General features: G+C 54.2%; 6 protein-coding genes across 6 annotated transcripts; 4 read left to right on the top strand and 2 right to left on the bottom strand.

Moving 5' to 3' along the window:
• Positions 1–333: 333 nt before the first annotated feature.
• Positions 334–3,295, top strand: BROUX77_004430 (uncharacterized protein; the record flags this gene model as incomplete). The annotated part of the gene is made up of 3 exons (XM_073749192.1): positions 334–423; positions 673–1,058; positions 1,123–3,295. The coding sequence occupies 3 exons, from the start codon at positions 334–336 to the stop codon at positions 3,293–3,295; spliced, it is 2,649 nt and encodes an 882-aa protein (XP_073604887.1).
• A 1,494-nt stretch (positions 3,296–4,789) lies between these two features.
• Positions 4,790–6,574, top strand: BROUX77_004429 (uncharacterized protein; the record flags this gene model as incomplete). Its single annotated transcript, XM_073749191.1, has 1 exon — positions 4,790–6,574. One exon carries the CDS (start codon positions 4,790–4,792, stop codon positions 6,572–6,574), a length of 1,785 nt encoding a protein of 594 aa, XP_073604886.1.
• A 203-nt stretch (positions 6,575–6,777) lies between these two features.
• On the bottom strand, positions 6,778–8,809 carry BROUX77_004428 (uncharacterized protein; the record flags this gene model as incomplete). The annotated part of the gene is made up of 3 exons (XM_073749190.1): positions 6,778–7,939; positions 8,002–8,448; positions 8,736–8,809. The coding sequence occupies 3 exons, from the start codon at positions 8,807–8,809 to the stop codon at positions 6,778–6,780; spliced, it is 1,683 nt and encodes a 560-aa protein (XP_073604885.1).
• A 347-nt stretch (positions 8,810–9,156) lies between these two features.
• BROUX77_004427 (uncharacterized protein) lies at positions 9,157–10,261 on the bottom strand (the record flags this gene model as incomplete). The annotated part of the gene is made up of 2 exons (XM_073749188.1): positions 9,157–9,983; positions 10,045–10,261. The coding sequence occupies 2 exons, from the start codon at positions 10,259–10,261 to the stop codon at positions 9,157–9,159; spliced, it is 1,044 nt and encodes a 347-aa protein (XP_073604884.1).
• Positions 10,262–10,540: 279 nt separating this feature from the next.
• BROUX77_004426 (uncharacterized protein) lies at positions 10,541–15,711 on the top strand (the record flags this gene model as incomplete). The annotated part of the gene is made up of 2 exons (XM_073749187.1): positions 10,541–11,984; positions 12,110–15,711. The coding sequence occupies 2 exons, from the start codon at positions 10,541–10,543 to the stop codon at positions 15,709–15,711; spliced, it is 5,046 nt and encodes a 1,681-aa protein (XP_073604883.1).
• Positions 15,712–18,068: 2,357 nt separating this feature from the next.
• BROUX77_004425 (uncharacterized protein) lies at positions 18,069–18,683 on the top strand (the record flags this gene model as incomplete). Its single annotated transcript, XM_073749186.1, has 1 exon — positions 18,069–18,683. One exon carries the CDS (start codon positions 18,069–18,071, stop codon positions 18,681–18,683), a length of 615 nt encoding a protein of 204 aa, XP_073604882.1.
• Positions 18,684–19,107: the final 424 nt, after the last annotated feature.

The following is a 19,107-nucleotide window of genomic DNA, read 5'->3' as shown; positions in this document are numbered from 1 at the left end:
TCTCGAGCTAGGCCCGCCATCACCAAAAAAAATCCCAGTTTTGGCTTCACAGGGCCGCCTCGTTTCCGCTTCGGGTTTTCCTCCGGTATTTCGCCTGCTGCGACAACACTAGCAAAACGCAGTTTTTCCCGGCCAGACTCAATACTCAGCTCTCGCTTTTCGTGCTCCCCAATCTGCGACAATCTTATTTTCTGTCGTTGCCGCAAGCTTCCCACAGGCGCTGCCGCCGACTATCACCACAACCACGGCTCGACACTCTCGTCAATTTCTAGACTCTGCGTTTTCTGCCGCGCTCTCTGCTTCTCTTTTCTCTCCGCTAGTCTCTCGTTCTACATGGACCCTCCACAGAAACGCCGGAAGCTTGCGCCTAAGGTCCCGCAGCCGCCTTCCACCAGCCCGGCGCAGGCCAATTCGCATGCTATCGTGAGTAGATTTTGCCTGTATTTGTAGCGGGAGTGCCTCTGTCTCTCGGTCCATGTCTCAGGAGACAAAGGGCCTCGGGTTTAAGGCCCCCGTGGAACTTCCGCGGCTTGGGAACTCGGCTCCGACAATCTGCGCCATCTCGGCGACTTTGAGCAGCCCTCAACGCCCTGGCCGAACTATCGCCACCTCTCCTGCTTGCTTCAAGATCCTCGATCGCTAACTCTGTGCTTCCCGTTTGCCCACTCCCAGCCCGCTGCCGCCGTCGTTGCTGCCGAAACCGGCTCCGTTCCCGCCCGAGTTGAGTTCGAGCGATTTGCCCGCCACCTTCAAGATGCCGCCATGATGATCCAGCGCTCGGCTGAGCGCCCCAACTACACACATGTCAAGGCTCTTCTCGTACGGTGGGAAGATGACGTCTCTGCCGACGACGATCTTGCCGCTGTCGAAAAGGTTCTGCACACTCAGTACGGCTTTGAAACTCAACAATGCCATATCCCAGCCGTCGCCAATGCAAGCGTCAAGCTCGGCATCAGGATAACCCAGTTTCTCGAAAACTCCAACCCGGATAGTCTTCTTGTTTTCTACTACGCCGGCCACGGCTTCATGACCCCCGACAACCAATTGTACTGGGCCTGGTATGTGAAGCGCTCCGCCGGTAAGACTAATTATAACCTCAGCACTTGGCTAACCGCACCAAAGTAACACTCACGACGATGCTGCCAAGCTCAAATGGGACGGTATCCGCTATCTCTTTGAAGATGCCCAGTCTGACGTTCTCTTTCTTCTCGACACATGCGTCACCCCGACTCTGATGCCGCAGCCCGGCAACTTGGGCGTCAAGCAGGTCATCGCTGCCAACGGCGCCGGTCTTCACATCCGCGAACCAGCCACTCGATCCTTCTCGTCATACCTGTGCGAATCCCTCTATGCCTTTGGCGCCACCAAAACTCCCTTTTCGATTCAATCGCTCTTCGAAGACGTCGTCGTCCGCCAAAGAGCAGATCCCGCCTCAGCGACTCCCAACGGCGACATGAGCCTAAGTGCGACAATTCCTGCGACACCGGCGAATCTGCCGCTTTCAACTTGCTTCACTCTCACGCTGGGAAAATGGCCGAGTGTAGTACTGTCGCCAGTTCCCGCGGACGGGATGCCTTCTCCGTACAACCTATCGCAACTAAAAGTGCCAAAGCCCGACGCCAATCAGCCCCGCACAATCCCCCCCAGCTCTGTTGGTTCTTTATCCATAACACCAGAAACCGTCATGGATCTTAAATTTGACGAGCCTCGCGTTCTTGCCTGCACTACGTTTGTGGGGGAAGCAAGCTCTGATATGACCTTTTTCAACACCTGGCTAGAGGAGCGCCCCGAGATCGCCGACATGGTTGCCGTTGAAGCCATGTTCTTTGGTCCGCCAACTATGCTCTTGATTTCCATGGCCATGCCAATCTGGGAGGTTGTTCGCCACGACAAGGTCTGCATATTCCTTGGCTACATTGGCTCTCACAACTTTGTGCATCTATACCAAAATCTAGTTGGCTTCACAGGCTCCCGTCGCATCCATAGCACCGTGTCCAGGGAGGTTGAAGACGGGCGCATTCTGCTGGAGGCTCATGAGGCAGCAAAGCGCAACAGCATTGTGAGCGAAGAAGCAGCTACTCCCGAGACACCATTCCGCAAAGCTACCCTGGCTCGTGAAAATGTTGCTGGCTCAACGGATGACTTGATGCAAGAAGTCCGTTATGCGAGCAAGGATGATGTCGAGGAGTCGGCAGAAATGAAGGAGGCTGCAGAGCAGCTCAAGGCACTCAGCCACACTCGTCACCCGATACCAGATACTACTCTGACTCCACAACAAAGCCGCCGTAGATCAACTTTGCCGGACAGCGCTCCAGAGCGTCATGAAGATGCACTTGAACCTGAGGTTATGCCTGAGGAAGTACCAGAGTCTGCCACACGCCCTAAGCCACAGCGTCGCTCCATTCCCAAAGCGGCACCCCGTAATGATACCCGGTGCACTCTCTGCAACCATTTGCCATTCAAAGACTCTTCTTCGCTACGCAAACACATTGCAGCAGCTCACACACGGCCATTCCCTTGCGCCTTTTCATTTGCTGGTTGCTCAAGCACATTTGGGTCGAAGAATGAGTGGAAGCGACACATTGCTTCTCAACACCTGTGCCTCCAGTACTACCGCTGCTCCGCATGTCCAGCTAGTGCGGCAGAGGGCAAATTTAACGAGTTCAATCGCAAGGATCTGTTCACACAACACCTGCGACGCATGCATGCGCCGTTTGCCATCAAAAAGAATGCTGGCAAGGCGGATTCCCGGCTCCAGTCCGAGTGGGAGGCAACAGTAAAAGAGATGCAACAATCGTGCTTGGTGCAACGGCGACTGCCGCCGCAGCGTTCAGCATGCCCCAAGGCTGATTGCCAGTCAATTTTTGAGGGCTCGACGTCGTGGGACGAGTGGACCGAGCATGTTGGGCGGCACATGGAAAAGAATGAAGCACAGGGAATGGGTATTGACCGGAACCTAGCCAAGTGGGCTCTGGACGAACACATCATTGAGCGCGATGAAAACGGTGACTACAAGTTGGTCCCAGATGTTACATACTCGGGTCGCCACCACGAACATCACCACCAGCCCATCACCCTACCTACAGCGGCAGCGGCAGCAGTTGCTGATGTGATCCCGGCCGTCACTGCAGCCGACGGCGGCGCCGGGCGCGCCAGCATATCAGAGTCACCAACCTCAGCAGCAACAGCAGCAGCGACAGTCGCCGGTTCATCATCAGACCAGAAGCGAAAGCGGTCAGACTGGCGGGGGGAACTGGTGTCACTGGGCGCGATGGAAGTTGATGGAGATGCATAAGGTCACACGCGGACAGATATAGGGCATCGAGCCGGTTTCCTCTCTTTTACTTTTCGTTTCTTCTTCCTCCGTCCCTTTGAGTGTCGAGGGGACGGACGGGGCTGTCCTGAGGACTTTCCAAGAAGTCTTCTGTTGTTCAGCCATGCTTCATACCCATTTTGTTTTCTTTTTTTTCCACTATGCACGTTGTGCAGCACTTTTCTATTCCAATGAGCTGTGTCTTTTTACTACCGCTTGGATGGAAGTTAGCGAGGCGGTCGGGTGTTTGAAGAGGGCAAATGGACTGGTTTCTGTTGGCAATGGGCGATTTTTTTGTGTCTCTTTCTTGAAAATTCTCATGTATATGCATTGTTCTCTTTCTTTTCCCTTTGTCTTTTTCTATGTAAAAGCTTCACAATCAAAGTCAATGCGGTTATTGTCATTGTGGCTAACAGGGGCCAATGCTAGTAAAAGAAAGATAGTAGAATCGTCATTATCTTGACTATTCATAGCTGCCTTTGGCCAGTTTGAGTCCGTCTATTCCAAATCACAAACTACATAACTAACTAGTTAACTAGTCAACTATCATGTTTTTTCTATTGTCCATGTCTGTTTCTGTAACACATGAATTCCTTCCTACGAGCAGCAACCCTATCACAATAAACCCTATCTCTGTGGATTAGCCTATATGTCTACCTATGGGACGCAATTGCCCCGTTCATCTCCGTATCGCAGCTTCCCTCCCCGAAAGACCAGATCTTTCATTCCCAGTGGCTTTTTTTTTTCTTTGTGCCTTGAAAAATTTGTTAGTCTAACTTTTCACTTCCTTTAATGTTTCATTAATGCTCCGCATACGGCTGTGATATTCCCGGAAATGTCCCATTACCAAGCCTTCGAGTTAATCACGTTGTGTATTTTTACACTTTTCGACGCTCACTAACTATTTCTCAGGTCGCTCCCATCCCTACCTTACGCCCAGCTTGCCCATGAGCTCCCCGGTCAAAAAGACAAATACCCCTCCCTTCGCTTTGCTTCTTCGTCGCCCCCTTCAGCTTAGTTATATGTAGCTTGAGCTAGTTATCGCTATCAGCGGAAGATCCATCATCCTACGTCATCGCCCTGTGGCTTTGCCTTTGCAAGGTTTCCGCTGTCTTTTGCCTTCTTCAGCTAGTCTGACTACAAGGACGACAAGCACGGGGCAGGTCTTCTTGGCAGCCAAGCAAGAGTTTGCTTGTCTAATCGTACTTGTGCTTGTCCTTGTGCCTGTGCAGGGAACAGCCGCCGCGATTCTTTGCCTCCCTGAGCTTTCGTCTTCCATCCTCGCCGACAAGTGCCGAGTTGGAGTTGTGTTGTCGCGTGCTGCCACGACGCAACGCGCATCAACCCATCACCTGATTTGCTTTGCCAGAGTCCGCGACGCAACATCAACCAGAAGCTCCGGCGATAGGCCGACATCTCCTGCTTTCCCCTGTTTAGTTCCCCGGAAGCCCGGCTCACGGCGTCCAATCATTGACCATGTCCGTCCGCATAATCCTCGACAATTCACCCGAGTTCTACACGAATCTCGACACCATTAGCGGCCGAGTTCTGCTCACACTTAATCGCACCGATACCATTGGCGCCGTTGTTGTTAAGCTCGAAGGAGAATCTACCACCTCTATTGGCCCTTCCTCTCAACTCTACGATAAATTTGGTCATGTTGAAGGCCGCCGTTCCTCCGGCGCTGGTGTGCCGATTGAGACACACAAGATTTTATACAAGATACAACAAGCCTTTCCGCCTGAAGACCCGGCCACTGGCACCTCGGCCGGAAACGTTATGCTGAACCGCGGCACCCACGAGTTTCCCTTTCAGTTTCGCCTACCCTTCAACAATGCCTGCAGTGACTCGGCCGCCATGGCTTCACTGGGCGGCTTGGTTGGCGTCGGCGGCTTCGGCTCTGGTCTGCGCGTCATGGATGGCAGCAAACAGTTGTTTCTCCGCCATGTACTCAAGACTCTACCGCCGTCGCTAACAGGGCTACCGAGCGCTGCAGAGGTGCGTTACTATGTCAAGGTCACAGTGCAAAGGCCTGGGTTGCTGAAAGAAAACTGGCGGTCACTTATTGGCTTCCGTTTTATGCCCATGGAACAGCCGCGACCGAAACCGGCGTCATCCATGGTGTATGCTCGGCGGCCCTTTGTGTTTGGCCAGCGCCTGAGTAATCTGGGCGACGGAAAAAAGAAAAAGTCTACACCGTCGGGTACTACCACTGGTAGCCCGGATCAAATAGACCCAGGGCTTGATACAACCAATATGCAGCCGCCGACAATCGAAATGTCAGCACTCCTACCACATCCTGCCATACTGACGTGCAACAAACCTGTGCCCTTGCGCATTGTGGCTACGAAAAAACTACCATCCATGGAACCTGTATATTTGGTAACATTTGAGATGGTTTTGCTAGGCGCAACACATATTCGGTGTCATGACTTTTCGATTGCGGACTCTCATCGGTGGATTATTTGCGCTGGTTCAGGACTGTCAATACCCGTCATGACAAATCCAAATGCAGATGTAAATACCGAGTTTACTCTTCCCGATGACCTATGGAAACATGTCCCGTTGCCTAATACTGTGCATCCATCCTTCGTGACGTGCAACCTTTCGCGCACATATGAGTTGGAGATTCGTCTAGGCCTAAGTCGCGATAAACCCGGGGCACCATCGGAGTCCTCGTCAAGTCCATCAAGCACTTTTAGCAACATGTTCAAAGGACAAAGTTCCAGGGATCAGGACCCATCAAGAGTCCCGCTTGACACCATCATCTTGCCGCTACGCTTCACAGCCGTCGATGTGTACTCGGGCATTGCACCTCCGCCGCAGCTACTCAATGAAATCCAACGCCGTCAAAGTCAGATGCACCGACCACCGCGGCATCCCATGTATCCACAGGGCCCTGGAGCGCCGCCTATGAATAACTATGGCGGTATGCCTGGCGGATGGCCGGGTGCAGGCAGAGGCGTGCCGATGTATGCCAACCCCCCTCTACCACCCCGGAGGCCAAACCAACCTGTAGATCCCAGAATTGCAGCAGCAACAGCCGTGGCACCTCATGATCCGCTATACCCGCCACAGATGGGGACGCCAGCAGCTGCGTCGTTTGAGGAGGCCCCGCCGAGCTATGAAGAGGCACTAGCTGATGCAGTAGCGGGCCCATTCGAAAATAGCAACTCACGACCGGCGTATAGTGGGACAACAGATGTAAATGGACCAAGTCAGGTGCCAGAGTCAGGTGAGAGAAGGACAGGGAGTGTTTAGAGTTGAGGAAGAAGAGGAGCAATGGCGGTTGGCTAGCACATTCATGAATTTAGTTGGTGGCGTGTATTGGCCAAGTTCACATCGCTACACATGTATGCATCTATGGTTCTACGTTTGGGATCTTTTCTGTTGGTACAATTACTTATTGCATTAGTTGATTATGATATTGCAGGGAACTACAGTCCCTTAAAATCAAATGCCTTTCATACCCTGGAGTAGGCGTTGTTGTTGCCCTCCACCACTTCGACCTCTTGGACCTCGGGTGTCTTTTCGTCTTCCTTCACATCGACACCATGGAAACTCACGCCCTTGACCCTGTCCCTTTCTGCATCCAGGGCTTCCTGGGCTGCTTGTCTTCCCTTGCGACCAATATTCCACCACGGCTGTTCAAAGGCAACATCAACAGCCTCAAGAGGCAAGCCAGCCAGTTCAGGGACGAAAAAGTACACCCACACGAAGCCAATGAGGGTGATGGTCGAGAAGAAGAACATGGTTCCGTAGTGTGTCATGTCCACAAACATTGAAGGCACCGCCTTGGAATTGCCATATTGGTTGGCAAAGTGGACGGCCATGGCAACACTGCCTCCGACAGCCCGCATGCGGAGCGTGTAGATTTCAGAGTTGATCAGGTACTGGATGCTGTTCCAGCCCAAGGCCCAGCCAAAGCCGCTGACATAGATCATGACAATGGCGGCAATAGCAGCGCGATGCTGTGACGGAGATTGCGGGGCGCCGTCGACGCTTGCGCCCTTATCAACGACCAAGAACAAGGCCATGTAAAGCATGGAGACGAACTGTAGCGAGATTCCGGCGAGCAGCGAGCGGCGGCGGCCGATGAAGTCGATCAGCACAAAGGCGCACAGCATGGCGCTGGCAAACTTGACGACGCCAAAGATGGCAGTGACAAACAGCTTCTCGTTGCTGCCGCCGACGCCCATCATGGCAAAGTACTCGGGCGCGTAGATGGTGATGCTGCTGGCGCCGCTCCACTGGCTGAGGAACTGCACGCCCATGCTGAGCGCGAGGCGCCGCTGGTTTGCCGGCTGCGTGACCAGCTCGCGCAGCAGCACGAGCACCGATGAGCCCGCGCGCGAGTCTGCCTCCTTGGTGATGCCGTCTTCAATGTCGGCTAGCTCGTTGGAAATCGTGGGGTGGTTCGGCGGCAGGCCGCGCAGGCGGCTGAGGCTTGCGCGTGCGGCGGACTGGCGGTTGACTTTGACTAGCCAGCGCGGCGACTCGGTTGCGAAGAATGAGCCAAAGAGAATGATGGAGGCAAACATCAGGTGGATGGAGTTGGGCACTAGCCACTGGGAGTTGGTTGATGGAGAGATGTGCAGCGATGAGCCCCACGAGGCAAAGTAGGCACTAGAGAGAGCAAGGAACAGTCAGTAAGAAAACACATGATGGCGGGTAATAGGGGAACTTACATCATAATGCCCAAGTACACAAACCCGCTGAAGATAGTCACGCACAGCCCGCGGATTGCCGACGGGGCAACCTCAGCTAGATACGTCGGCGCCACAACCGTCGTCTGGCCGACGCCAATGCCGGCGATAAAGCGGCCAGCGAGCACCATGCCCAGGCTGCCGGTCCGCGAGGACGCCAGAAACAGCGAGATGCCCGCCATCCACACGATGCACAGCTGGCGTGTGGCCCACAGCCGGCCGAGGCGGTCGGTCGTGTAAAAAGCCACGATGGCACCGAGGATCGAGCCCAGCTGCAGCATCGATGTGATATTGGAGACGCGGTTGGCGCGCGCCGAGGCGCTGAGCGTCGGCGAGTCCAGGCCGAAGAGGCTTATAAAGGACGGCAGCGTGAGGGTCGTGCCGATCAGGCCCTCGTCGAGGCCGCGCGAGGAGCCCATCAGGCCGAAGCTGTAATCCCGGTGTTTGTCAGTACTGGGTTAGGGTTATTAGACAGGGGCTTGTCAGGAGACAATGGATGTTCTCCAAGGAGGCTTCTCCAAAAATCCTGCCCCGCGGAGTTTTGTTTTCGCGGGTCGTACACGGCAGATGCAAGGACGCCAAAAGATGACCCGAACCGGCGAACAAGCTCAAAAAGAGGGGAGAAAGGAAAAGCCAAGTCGAGCTTTGAAGCTTGGCAGGTCCAATGCAAGGACAATGAGAAAAGAACAAGACTAGACGACGTCGTGTTGACTTACATGAGCAGAGCATAGGCGATGTTCCAGTTCAAGCACGTCTTGAGCGTGGTTAACTGGAGCTGGCCAACGGGCATTTTGGAAGGCTAGAGGAGGACAGACTGGAAGAAGTGGATGAGGAGAGTGGGTGGGATGCCCAGATTCAATACGAAAGACAGCTGGGCAGAGACATTGGGCTTTATACTGGGCGAGCAGAGTGTGAATCAGATTGCCCAAAAGTCCTCGAGGGACTCTGTCCGGACTAGTTAATGATGACATATTGACTACGGCTAAATACCACGTAGTGTCGCCCCCCAGACTTAGTCTGGAGTGCAACGTCAAAGAGAGCTTATCCGCTAGTTGTTTCCCGAGATAAATTCGGGTCCCGGTAACGTCATGACCATTACAACGCCGCACCTTGCAACTTGGAGTTTTCCCTCATCCTTCACAGGCCCTCTTTAGCCAGCATGTCGGCAATGGCCAGATAAAAGGCTATGGCATTAAACCCTTCGGGGATTCCTGCCATGTATCGTGCCGTACGCGTAAACACATTGGTCCAGTTTATCAGGTCGAGATGTGATACGTTGATCAAAGTTCCCTTGTATGAACCCCAACGACTGCTCTCCACACTGACTAACCCATCGTTCGGGCCCTCCTTGCGTCTGACGATCCTATGCGTCAGCCAAAACGGACTTAAGACCGAAGGCTTTGGTGTGGTTGCACCGTACGAGAAGTAGCGCACGCCCTGTACATCTTGCGTGAGGGGATTAAACGTATCGCGCATATACGCCGTCGTCAGCTGCGCAAATGCCTCGGTCCCCAGCCCAACCCGACGCAGCACGCCGTGTAGCCGCGGCAGCGGCAGCAGCGGCGCGGCGTGCACGTAGTCGGCAAAATGGCTGCCGCGGTGCGGCGTGGCAATGGTGACGAGCGCGCGCACGTCGACGCCAGCTGCCGGCCCCGGCCGCAGTGACGAGAGCATACAGCGCGCGTCCAGCCCGCCCATGCTGTGGGCAATGATGCTCACCGGCTCGCGCGGACACAGCGCGGCAATCTGTCGCGCCAGGTGGTTCGCGCGGTGCTGGATGCTGGACGACGGCGGCACAGACGTCGTGACCACGCGCACGTTGCGCGCCGTCAGCGCGTCCACGATCCCGTGCCAGTAGTGGATGGGTGGCAGGAGCCCCGGCCGCAGTCCCAGGTCGTGCCCGAGATCGAGCTGAGCGAAGCCAAAGAGCCCGTGGGCTAGAACAATGGTGTGTTTTGGCGCCGCTGGTGACTGTTAGCGCTGTGTTCACGCGTGTCTGGCTTACGGATAGCTGGCTGTACATGCCGTAGTTGTCCCGCAGGGCGGCAAAGTCGGTGAATATTTCTCGATCAAGCGGTTTCTCGACACGAGACCGGAGCCGTTCGATGCGTCTGGAAGAAGCCCAGCGTTTTTGACTAGCATCATGAGCGGTTTTGGGGCGAACTCCAGAGCTCGTGCATCTTATAGCGGGATTTTTGGCGGCGGAGGTGCTAAGACCACGGGACAATCCAACGACCGACATTGTCTATACTCTGTTCTCGTGAATGGATGCATGTAAACAAGACATGAGGCTCCGGTGAGATGATCGAGGTTACTGAGGGAGAGTGATAGCAACTAGGGTCTGTGGTTAGGGTCAACATTAACCCGTGGTCCAAATCAACCCTGAAGTAGCATCATTTACAACCCACAATGGCTCGGCGAGAGGGTACATCCACCACACTTACCAAGATATAGGTAAAAGTGACCTCAGACCTCTCAATACCCCTCTAAAGCAATAAAGAACAAGCTAAGACCCCTCGCCATGCTTCTGCCCGGAGTTGACGCCTCGTTGGGCGTCCTCACGCAGCGGATCCAAGCGGTGAGGTCGGTAGCCACACGCGTCGAAGACGCGTTGCGCACTTCGCGCCCCGACGCCGAGAACACGGCCGAAACTGAACTTTTCGAATCCTTCTCCGAAGAAGTGATTCGAATCCTGCACTCCAAAGCCATGGAGTACGTCGGGCAATGCGAAACCGCTCTAGCCCCTACAAGCCAAGAAAGCGCCCCGGAATCCGGTCCCGCAGCCCCCGAGAAAGGACGGCCCGCCAAACCCACCAACGGACCCGCAAAGAAGAAACCGAGTGGCCCGCCTGAGAAATCGGCGCCTCCCGCTCAACCTCAACAGAAAGAAAACAAGAAGCGGTCTCCCGAGGGCGAACACCCCGCCGCTCCAAAACCGAAATCGACACCCTCCTATGCCGCGATCCTGGCGGTCCCCGACGACAACAACAGCAAGTCCCTCGACATCCGGGCCACGAAGACCAAGACTAAAGCCAAGGACAAACAAGCCGCTCCCGACACAAGCAAACACCGAATCTTCCTCCGCCTCCCCGCGGACTCCCCGCAAAGGCACGCCGGCGCCGCGGAAACCAAGAAATTTGTCGTCAGACACCTGGGCGTGAATGCTGAAGACCTGAAAACGGTCAAGCAGGTCAACACCGGCTTTGCTCTGTCCTTCGACTCACAGACAACCATGGCTGCTGCCCTTACTAAAATGGACAAAGCCTCCGCGGTCTTCAGTGGCTGCACAGTCGACACAGCCACCAAGTGGCACACTTACGTGATTAATCGCGTACCCAAGAACACACGCAACCTGGTCGGCCAGGTCAGTCTGGTAACCATCCAGCGCATCGAAGAGGAGATCGAGAGCCAGCTCGGTGTGTGCGCCACGCGCGTGGCCTGGTCAAAGCACAACCAGGACTCCTCCCCCACCTCCTCAATTGTCTTCTCGCTCGAGAAGCCCCTCCGAACCTCCCTGAAGCTCTTTGGCTCCAGCGCCCCGGCCATCAAGGCCAGACAACACGAACGCGTCCAGCAGTGCGACGCGTGCTTCGGCTTCCACCGCACTGACGGATGCCCCCGAAAGGAGCTCTGCCCCAGCTGCGGTCAGCGACAACACGTGGGCCCCTGCCCAAGGCCAGTCACATGCGTGAACTGCCACGGCCCCCATCCCTCCAAGGATTTGGACTGCCCGGTCCGACCGTATGTCAGGAACGGGATTGTGCGCCAGCTCCCCGCGGAAGCGATAAAGAAAATCCGCGCTGGCTTCGCCCAAAAGCCTACCCCGAAAGCCCCGGAGACCGGCACCAACGAGAAAAGCCCCTCTCCAACCGAGGAACCCCTCGCCCCAACGACACAGTCGGACGTCATGGAAGTATCTTCCGACTCCGATTCCGAAACCCACTCCTCCCCCGATTCGTCTACATGTTAGGAAACCCTATCAGGACGATCCGAGGACAGGAGACCACTGACTCCCACCCCCCTCACCTTCGTGTTTTTCAAGCGAACGTGGGCAGGGGCAGCCCGGCACACGACCTTGCTCTCCACTTAGCTGAGAAGAACAAGGCGGATGTCGTACTCCTCCAAGAACCATACACCTTCAAAGACAGGCATGGTGCTGTCCGTACCAAATGCCACCCTAATTGGGACACTTTCCTGCCTGTCGCTGACCCTGAAACCCGACCCAGGGCTATAACCTTCATCCGCAAAGAAAAAGGTCTACACCCGATTCAGCTATGCCCGACACGCACCGGCGACTGTGTATGGCTGCAACTGGAAAGGAGCGGAAGAGAAATCCAAATTGTTAATGTATATCGCCACCAAGAGACCCTGGCCGCTGACTTGATCAGATGGCTGGACCCGATCTTTGGGAAATGCCTGATAGCAGGAGACTTCAATCTCCACCACCCCTACTGGGAACCCGGAGTGCCAATTTCGAACGGAGCGAGCGTCTTTGCCGACTGGATCGACGAGGTGGGTCTCTCTCTAACCAGCCCTCCCGGCGTCCCGACACATGCCAGAGGGCACACCCTAGACCTATGTCTCTCCAACATCCCAGATGTTGAGTCCGAAATAGCTAGCACTCTTGACACTACTTCCGATCACTCCACGATCTGGACAAGGATCCCTTTTGGCAAGCCTATCCCACCCGAACCTCTACCCGGTTATACATTAGCCGCCGAGAAGATACCTGAGCTCAGACGTACATTCAGATCGCTCCCTCTACCCCACCTCCCTCACCTCGACTCCCCTCCCACCACGACGTTACTAGACGAGGCCGTAGAGTGCCTGAACCAGTCCATTGAAGCCGCCTTGGCCGCCACTATGGAGAGACGAAAAAGAGCCTCCCGCAGAGGCACCCCCTGGTGGAACGAAGACTGCAAGGATGCCGAGCGAGCTTACAAGGACGCCATCCAAACAACGACCTTTGACATCGACAATCTGATCAAAGCAAAAAAGAACCTACGCAACGCTGTACGCCGCGCTAAGAGATCGTTGAACAAAGAGAGAATCGCAGACGCCTCTACCCCCGACAGCCTGTGGAAAATAGCTAGATGGCGCAAGCCCAACAACCTCTCTGGAAGTCCCCCTTTGCAGGACGGCGACAGAACCGTGGTGACCCCCTTGGAGAAGATGGATCTGCTGGCGAGTCGACTCCTCGATCGAGGTGACCTGACGAGGGACCTAAACCCAGGAGGCTATCACACGGCCCCTGCCCGCAGGATCGACATGGATACCGAATTCAGTCAAGCAGAAGTCCGCCGAGCAGTGATAGGAGCGAAAAACTCAACTCCCGGCCGTGACGGCATATCAGTGGCCATCCTAAAAGCCCTTTGGGGCGAACTCGAGGCCTTCGTGACATCCTTATTCTCCCTGTGCTTCAGATGGGGGCATCACCCTGCTCACTTCAAACACGCCGAAATTGTGGTCATCCCCAAGCCAGACAAAGACCCTTCTCTCCCTGGCTCATGGCGTCCCATCGCCCTACTACCATGCCTCGGCAAAGGCCTCGAGAGGATCATCGCCAGGAAGATTACGTTCCTAGCCCTCGAAAACTCAATCCTCCACCCGCAACAATTTGGCGCCTTGCCGAAAAGAAGCGCATCTGACCTGGTGGCCTGCGTCATCCATGACATCGAAAGAAATTGGGCGGAGAGCAAGGTGAGTACCTTATTGACCATGGACGTTAAAGGTGCTTTCGACGCAGTCCTCCCCGGTCGGCTCCAATGTCGGCTCCGCGAACAAGGCTGGCCCTCATACTTGACAAGCTGGGTGGGTTCCTTTATCTCCGACAGAAAATGCCGGCTACGGATGGGCTCGATCCGATCGACAGGGAAAAACATATCGTGCGGTGTTCCACAAGGCTCTCCGGTATCCCCCATTCTGTTCATGCTGTTCCTTCAGCCTCTGATCAGCACCAAACACCGATTCAGCTACGCAGACGACGTGGCTACTCTCGCCAGCGGCCGGTCGCCCCTGGAGTCTGTAGCCTCGGCTCAGTCTGCTGCTGAGAAAATGCGAAAATGGGCTCATGAGAACGGAGTAGAGTTCGCACCAAACAAGACTGAGGTGCTCCACTTCACACGATCCCGCCTCCACCCCCACCCTCCGGTAACTATTGGTGGAACCACAACTGCCCCGAAGAGCTCTATGAGATGGCTCGGCTTCTGGCTCGACTCTAAGCTGTCGTTCAACAAGCACGTAGAGACATGGTCCACCAAGGGGCGCAAAGCAGCCAACTTTCTGAGATCCATCTCGAACACGCAGAGCGGAGTCCCTCCTGCCATGGCCCGACTTGCGGTCATTGCTTGCGTGATCCCTACCGCAATGTATGGCGCAGAAACGTACTGGCCAGGCCTCCACCGGACGAGCTCCAGAGGCAATCAGGTCTCCACTCGGGCTAAACACCTCGCAAACAGAATAGAGGGCACGCTCCGGGTCGCGATGAGAGCGGTGCTGCCAGTATGGAAGACTACGCCCTCCTCAGCCCTTCATCGTGAGGCCGCAATCGCCCCCGCCTTACTCCTCCTGGAGAACAAACGACAAAGGTTAGCCGCTAGGTGGACAAGCCTGGACCCTGCTCACCCGCTGGTATCTCGAGCCAACGCCAGCCCTGAAACTAGACTCGGCCGAACTCTTTCCCTGATCGAGCACAAACCGCCAAGACCCAAACTGATGCCCCCGCCCAAGACGGCACAACCGACCAAAAAGACCAAGGAAGGCTACGACTTCTCCCCGCTCCGGAAAGCCGCCGACACCCGTGACATCTTGGTGTACTCAGATGGCTCCAAGCTTGAGGATGGCCGCACTGGCTGGGGATTTGTCATCTTCCAAGGTGGCCATCTGCTCGGAAGCGGTCGCGGCTCCCTTGGGACGAACCACGAGGTCTATGACGCTGAGATAGCCGGTGCACTGTTCGGCTTGAGGATGGCCCTCCAGACCCCATGCACCTACTTAGCCGACAACATCCTAGTAGTCCTAGACAACCAGGCCGCTCATGACTGCCTCCTCCCCGGGGCCACACCGACAGACACCAGCCAAGACCGCATCCTTGAGTTCCACTCACTTGCTGGCACTTGGCCCAACCGACACCGCTACCCTCGAGTGCAAGTGGGGCAAGTCCTCCCGTTCTGGGTCCCTGGACACAAGGGCATTCCCGGCAACGAAATGGCTGACACTCTGGCAAAGGAAGGCGCGTCTCTGACTCCACCACCCAACCTCACCCCCTCTATCGCCCACGTTCACCGTGTGGCACGCGAAAGGCTACGCGTTGCGTATGCAGAATGGTGGGCTACCTCAGCCCCCACGTCATACAAGGACCTCGGGCTCACGGCGACACTGAAGGCCCCCTTCGAGCTGACAATCCCTAGAAAGACTCTTGGTTGGCTACTCGCTGCTCGTTCCCACCACGGGGACTTCGAAGAATACCACGAGCGCATGAACCACGCCAACTTTAAAGCCACATGCTCATGCGGGAAACGAAAAGATCCCCTCCACCTCTTCTTCTGTTGGAAAGGCAAACGTCTGTCGAAGGTCTTCACCAGGAGGCCCATGCACTCGACGATCGACGATGCCCTAACCACGAAGCAGGGCGCACGCGACTTCCGCAGGTTTGTTGAAGAAACAAAATTCTTCGTAGATATATGCCCGTAGCCTGTAGCTTGTAGCCATGTTTTGGTGGACGGTAGGAGAGAAAGCTCAGCCAGGATAGCGCTGCTTGAGTCCCCTCCCGCTCCCCAGTTCCGACCGGTTTTTCCCCTTCTTCCGGGGTTCTTGTACCACATAACTTTTCCTTTGTTTTCCGGACCTTCACCTTGGAGGGATTTTCGAGGACCCTAGGGTGCCTCGACGTCTAACGATCCAATAGGGTCGGGTCCACGTGACCCACAGACAGACGTAAAACGCAATAATAATAATAATAATCGGCGAGAGGGTAACATGAGCACCTCTACCATCACCAGACTCACAATGATAGCAAGACAGAATTTAGGTTTTGCATCCAAGACCAAGCAGTCCTAAGTCTCGGCTCATGTATCGCCGTCTTTCTTTCTAACAACACGGGCCAATACACAACGTCGATTTCAATACATTAATTGCATTATTTACACGCAACCACCGTCACGTGCGTGCTGTACGTCACGTTTTGATTGTCCGGCCCGCGCTCACGAGGCAATTGCCACTTGAAAATTTTTATGGGATGAAAGTTCATGTTGTGCAACGATACATGTTACCGGTCTTCATGATTTTACTTTTTTCTCAGAAAAGAGCTGATGGTGGTGTAATACACATGTTTGCGATGAAGGGCTGAAGAAAGGGTTTTGCACCGATGCCACTGAACTGTAACTAGTTATTTGCTTCATTGCTGACGCATTCCAAACATGCTGGCCACAGCCTCATAACAACACAGCCCTTCCGGGTCTTATTTCCAACCACATGTTTCCGCCCCCCTTGATGTGAATGTTGCACAAAACTTGGGCTTGGCCTTATGAAAGCTCGTCGTTGTTTTAGAGCCTCGTGCAATACCCATGTTGCGGGGGAGGAGAGCTCTTCCATATTACAGGCGTGTTATGTGCTACATATGTAATGCCTGCAAGGGCTATATGCACACACTTATACCACATTGGTGAACAACATCCCGTACAAGTTGATTATGCGGTCTTATACCATGTTATACCGTCCCTGGCCGTGGTATAGTTTGCCACATCAAACAATCGGCAAGTCAAAAACAGCTTGGGATTGATCCCTTTCAATACAAGCTGGCCCAGGCTCCCTTTTATAACGAAGGTCGCCTTTGCTGGCATAACTACACGAGTGAGTGACATAAGTGCTGTAGCTACGATGTCGCATCCTTGGGAAATAGCTAGTTGATGTTGTTTGGAGCTTGGAAGCCCGGGTCTCAAAAACCCATTTCAATCTGAAACATCTGGTGAGAGAAAGGAGTGACTGAAGTATGTGTGTACTCGCTAAACAGAATCTGGGACCCTGAGAATAGAAGTGGCCCGTGGAGGATAAGGAAGTAGTTGCTGTGTTTATTTTTGGCCAGGAGCTCGAGGCCATTGCCACTTCTCTTTTCCGGCTTTTCCAGGCTTCTTTCTTTTTTTGTGTTTTTCCTTCTTTTTCATTTGCACTTTTTGCCAAAGTTCACCTTCCTTCCTCTCAGTTGTGCGACGACGATTTTTCTTTTGCTTCGAAGAAATCGCTACGAAATCTGAAGCAACAATAACAACAACAAGAAAACCCGCCATCAAAGAAAAACAAAGATTGAGAAAAAAAAACGACCCAAGAAGTCGGGATATGTAACTGTGCCCGATTTAGCAACTGCCTGCATCAAGCCACCACCAACCAATCATCACAAGATTGGCCAACAAGCGCAAAAGCCCAAAGACCAACGGCAATCACCCAAAGACACAATCGGCAGCTACCAACAACCGGATCTCGGCTGTCGGCGCGTTCAAAGTTCTTGCCTTGATTTGTGTTCCTGTCGTTCAGGTGGAACGACGACGAGACCGAAATCTCAAGACGCCTTCTTTTTTCTTTTTCTTTTTCTTTCTCTCTGGCATTATTTCTGCAGAAGATTGAAGCTGGATTGGCCAGTTTTTCGTTTTTCATCTTGCCAGGTTTCCTGGCTACATGTTCAAAGTCGCCGCAAGCTGTAGAGGATAGATCGGACAGACAGACGGTCTTTCTGCTCCTGATTTTCCATCTCGTGGGGGCTCGATATCTGCCACGCCCTGGTTGGCATTCAATCTCGCCTCCCCTTTCGCTCTGGAATCTCAGGCTAGTTTGAGATCCTAGCTAGCTTCTCTGGTCTTGGTCATCATTGCTTCCAAGTTTTCTAGCCAAAAAAACAAGCAAAAGCCGCAGTGCCTCAGTCACGTCTTTGGCAACTTCAACTGTCACATTGGTCACACTTTTCACCTAAATTGTGTGCTTTACTTTACGGCTTCAAGATTAGTGACTGTTCCAAATACAGAACAAAGAGAAATAAATAGCCAAGGCATTTTTCTCCAATGGCTTCAAAACGCGTGCCCAAGGGCCTCGTGAAAGCCCGCATCAACACTCTCCTCCTCGCATGCCACATTATTCTCATGCTTGCAGAGACTCAGAACGATGTTCTTCGAGCCCTTGTCAAAGCAGACCAGGCCCTGCAAGTCGGCACCATCTTCTCGCTGCCGGGCATGCAAGCAAAGGCTTACCTGTATCGCGGGCACTGCTTCCGGGCGCTTACAATGTGGACCGAGGCTCAGCACTGCTACCGGCGCGCTATCGAGTACTCTGCAGCAGAAGTCGAGGGCTTGGCCCGCAAGTGCCTGTCGAACATGGCGCTGGAGAGGGAGGCTATGGTTCAGCACCAAATACAAAGACGAAACACGTTCAAAGAGGGTCGCCCGGGAGACAACGCGGACGAGAGCTCGAGGGTAGCGGTGTTTGTAGATGAAGAAGAGTATTTGCTACAGCGAGTCCGAGACGTAGGGAGAGCCCCGGTGGCTGATGAGAAACAGACTCGGACGGACGAGAATAGCGAGTATGACACTGAAGAAGACGAGGGCGAAAGGATAAGGCAGCAGCCGCCGTGGAGGGGCCATACGTTGGTTAGAGCATCGGGGCAAATAACTGCAAGATAGGACTTGTTTACCAAAATTTGGATACAGCAGTTCAAAAGTAACGGGTGCTTTTGAGACAGTACAGAAATAGATTTGCTTGTGTTTCACAGCTACAGCGACTTGGACTGCGTTCCTTTCAATAAAATGCATTGACCAGTCAACATGAATGGGGTTTGGGTTTAGAGTCATTGTTCGCCCTTATAAAGCCGGCCAGAATGAACAAAGAGAAGCGGGACTGCTAACGACGGCATCAAAGAAGATGGGCATATGTACGGAGAGGTGATATAAGATGCAGCATGTCTCCCAGGGACACAAAGATATTTCGACGGCTTCTTCATATGAATTACATCGTTTACCCTTCTCTCACATCACCACCTCCAACTTGACCCTTGTGACCAACCATCTGTTCACATCTCCCGCCAGATTTTCCACCGGCTAACCACGT

The sequence above is a fragment of the Berkeleyomyces rouxiae genome (genome assembly GCF_048999995.1).
Source record: "Berkeleyomyces rouxiae strain 22BRR77 chromosome Unknown BrBRR77_ptg000004l, whole genome shotgun sequence".
NCBI lineage: Eukaryota > Fungi > Ascomycota > Sordariomycetes > Microascales > Ceratocystidaceae > Berkeleyomyces > Berkeleyomyces rouxiae.
Note: the sequence above shows the minus strand (reverse complement) of the source record. Positions and strands in the feature narration are given on the sequence as shown.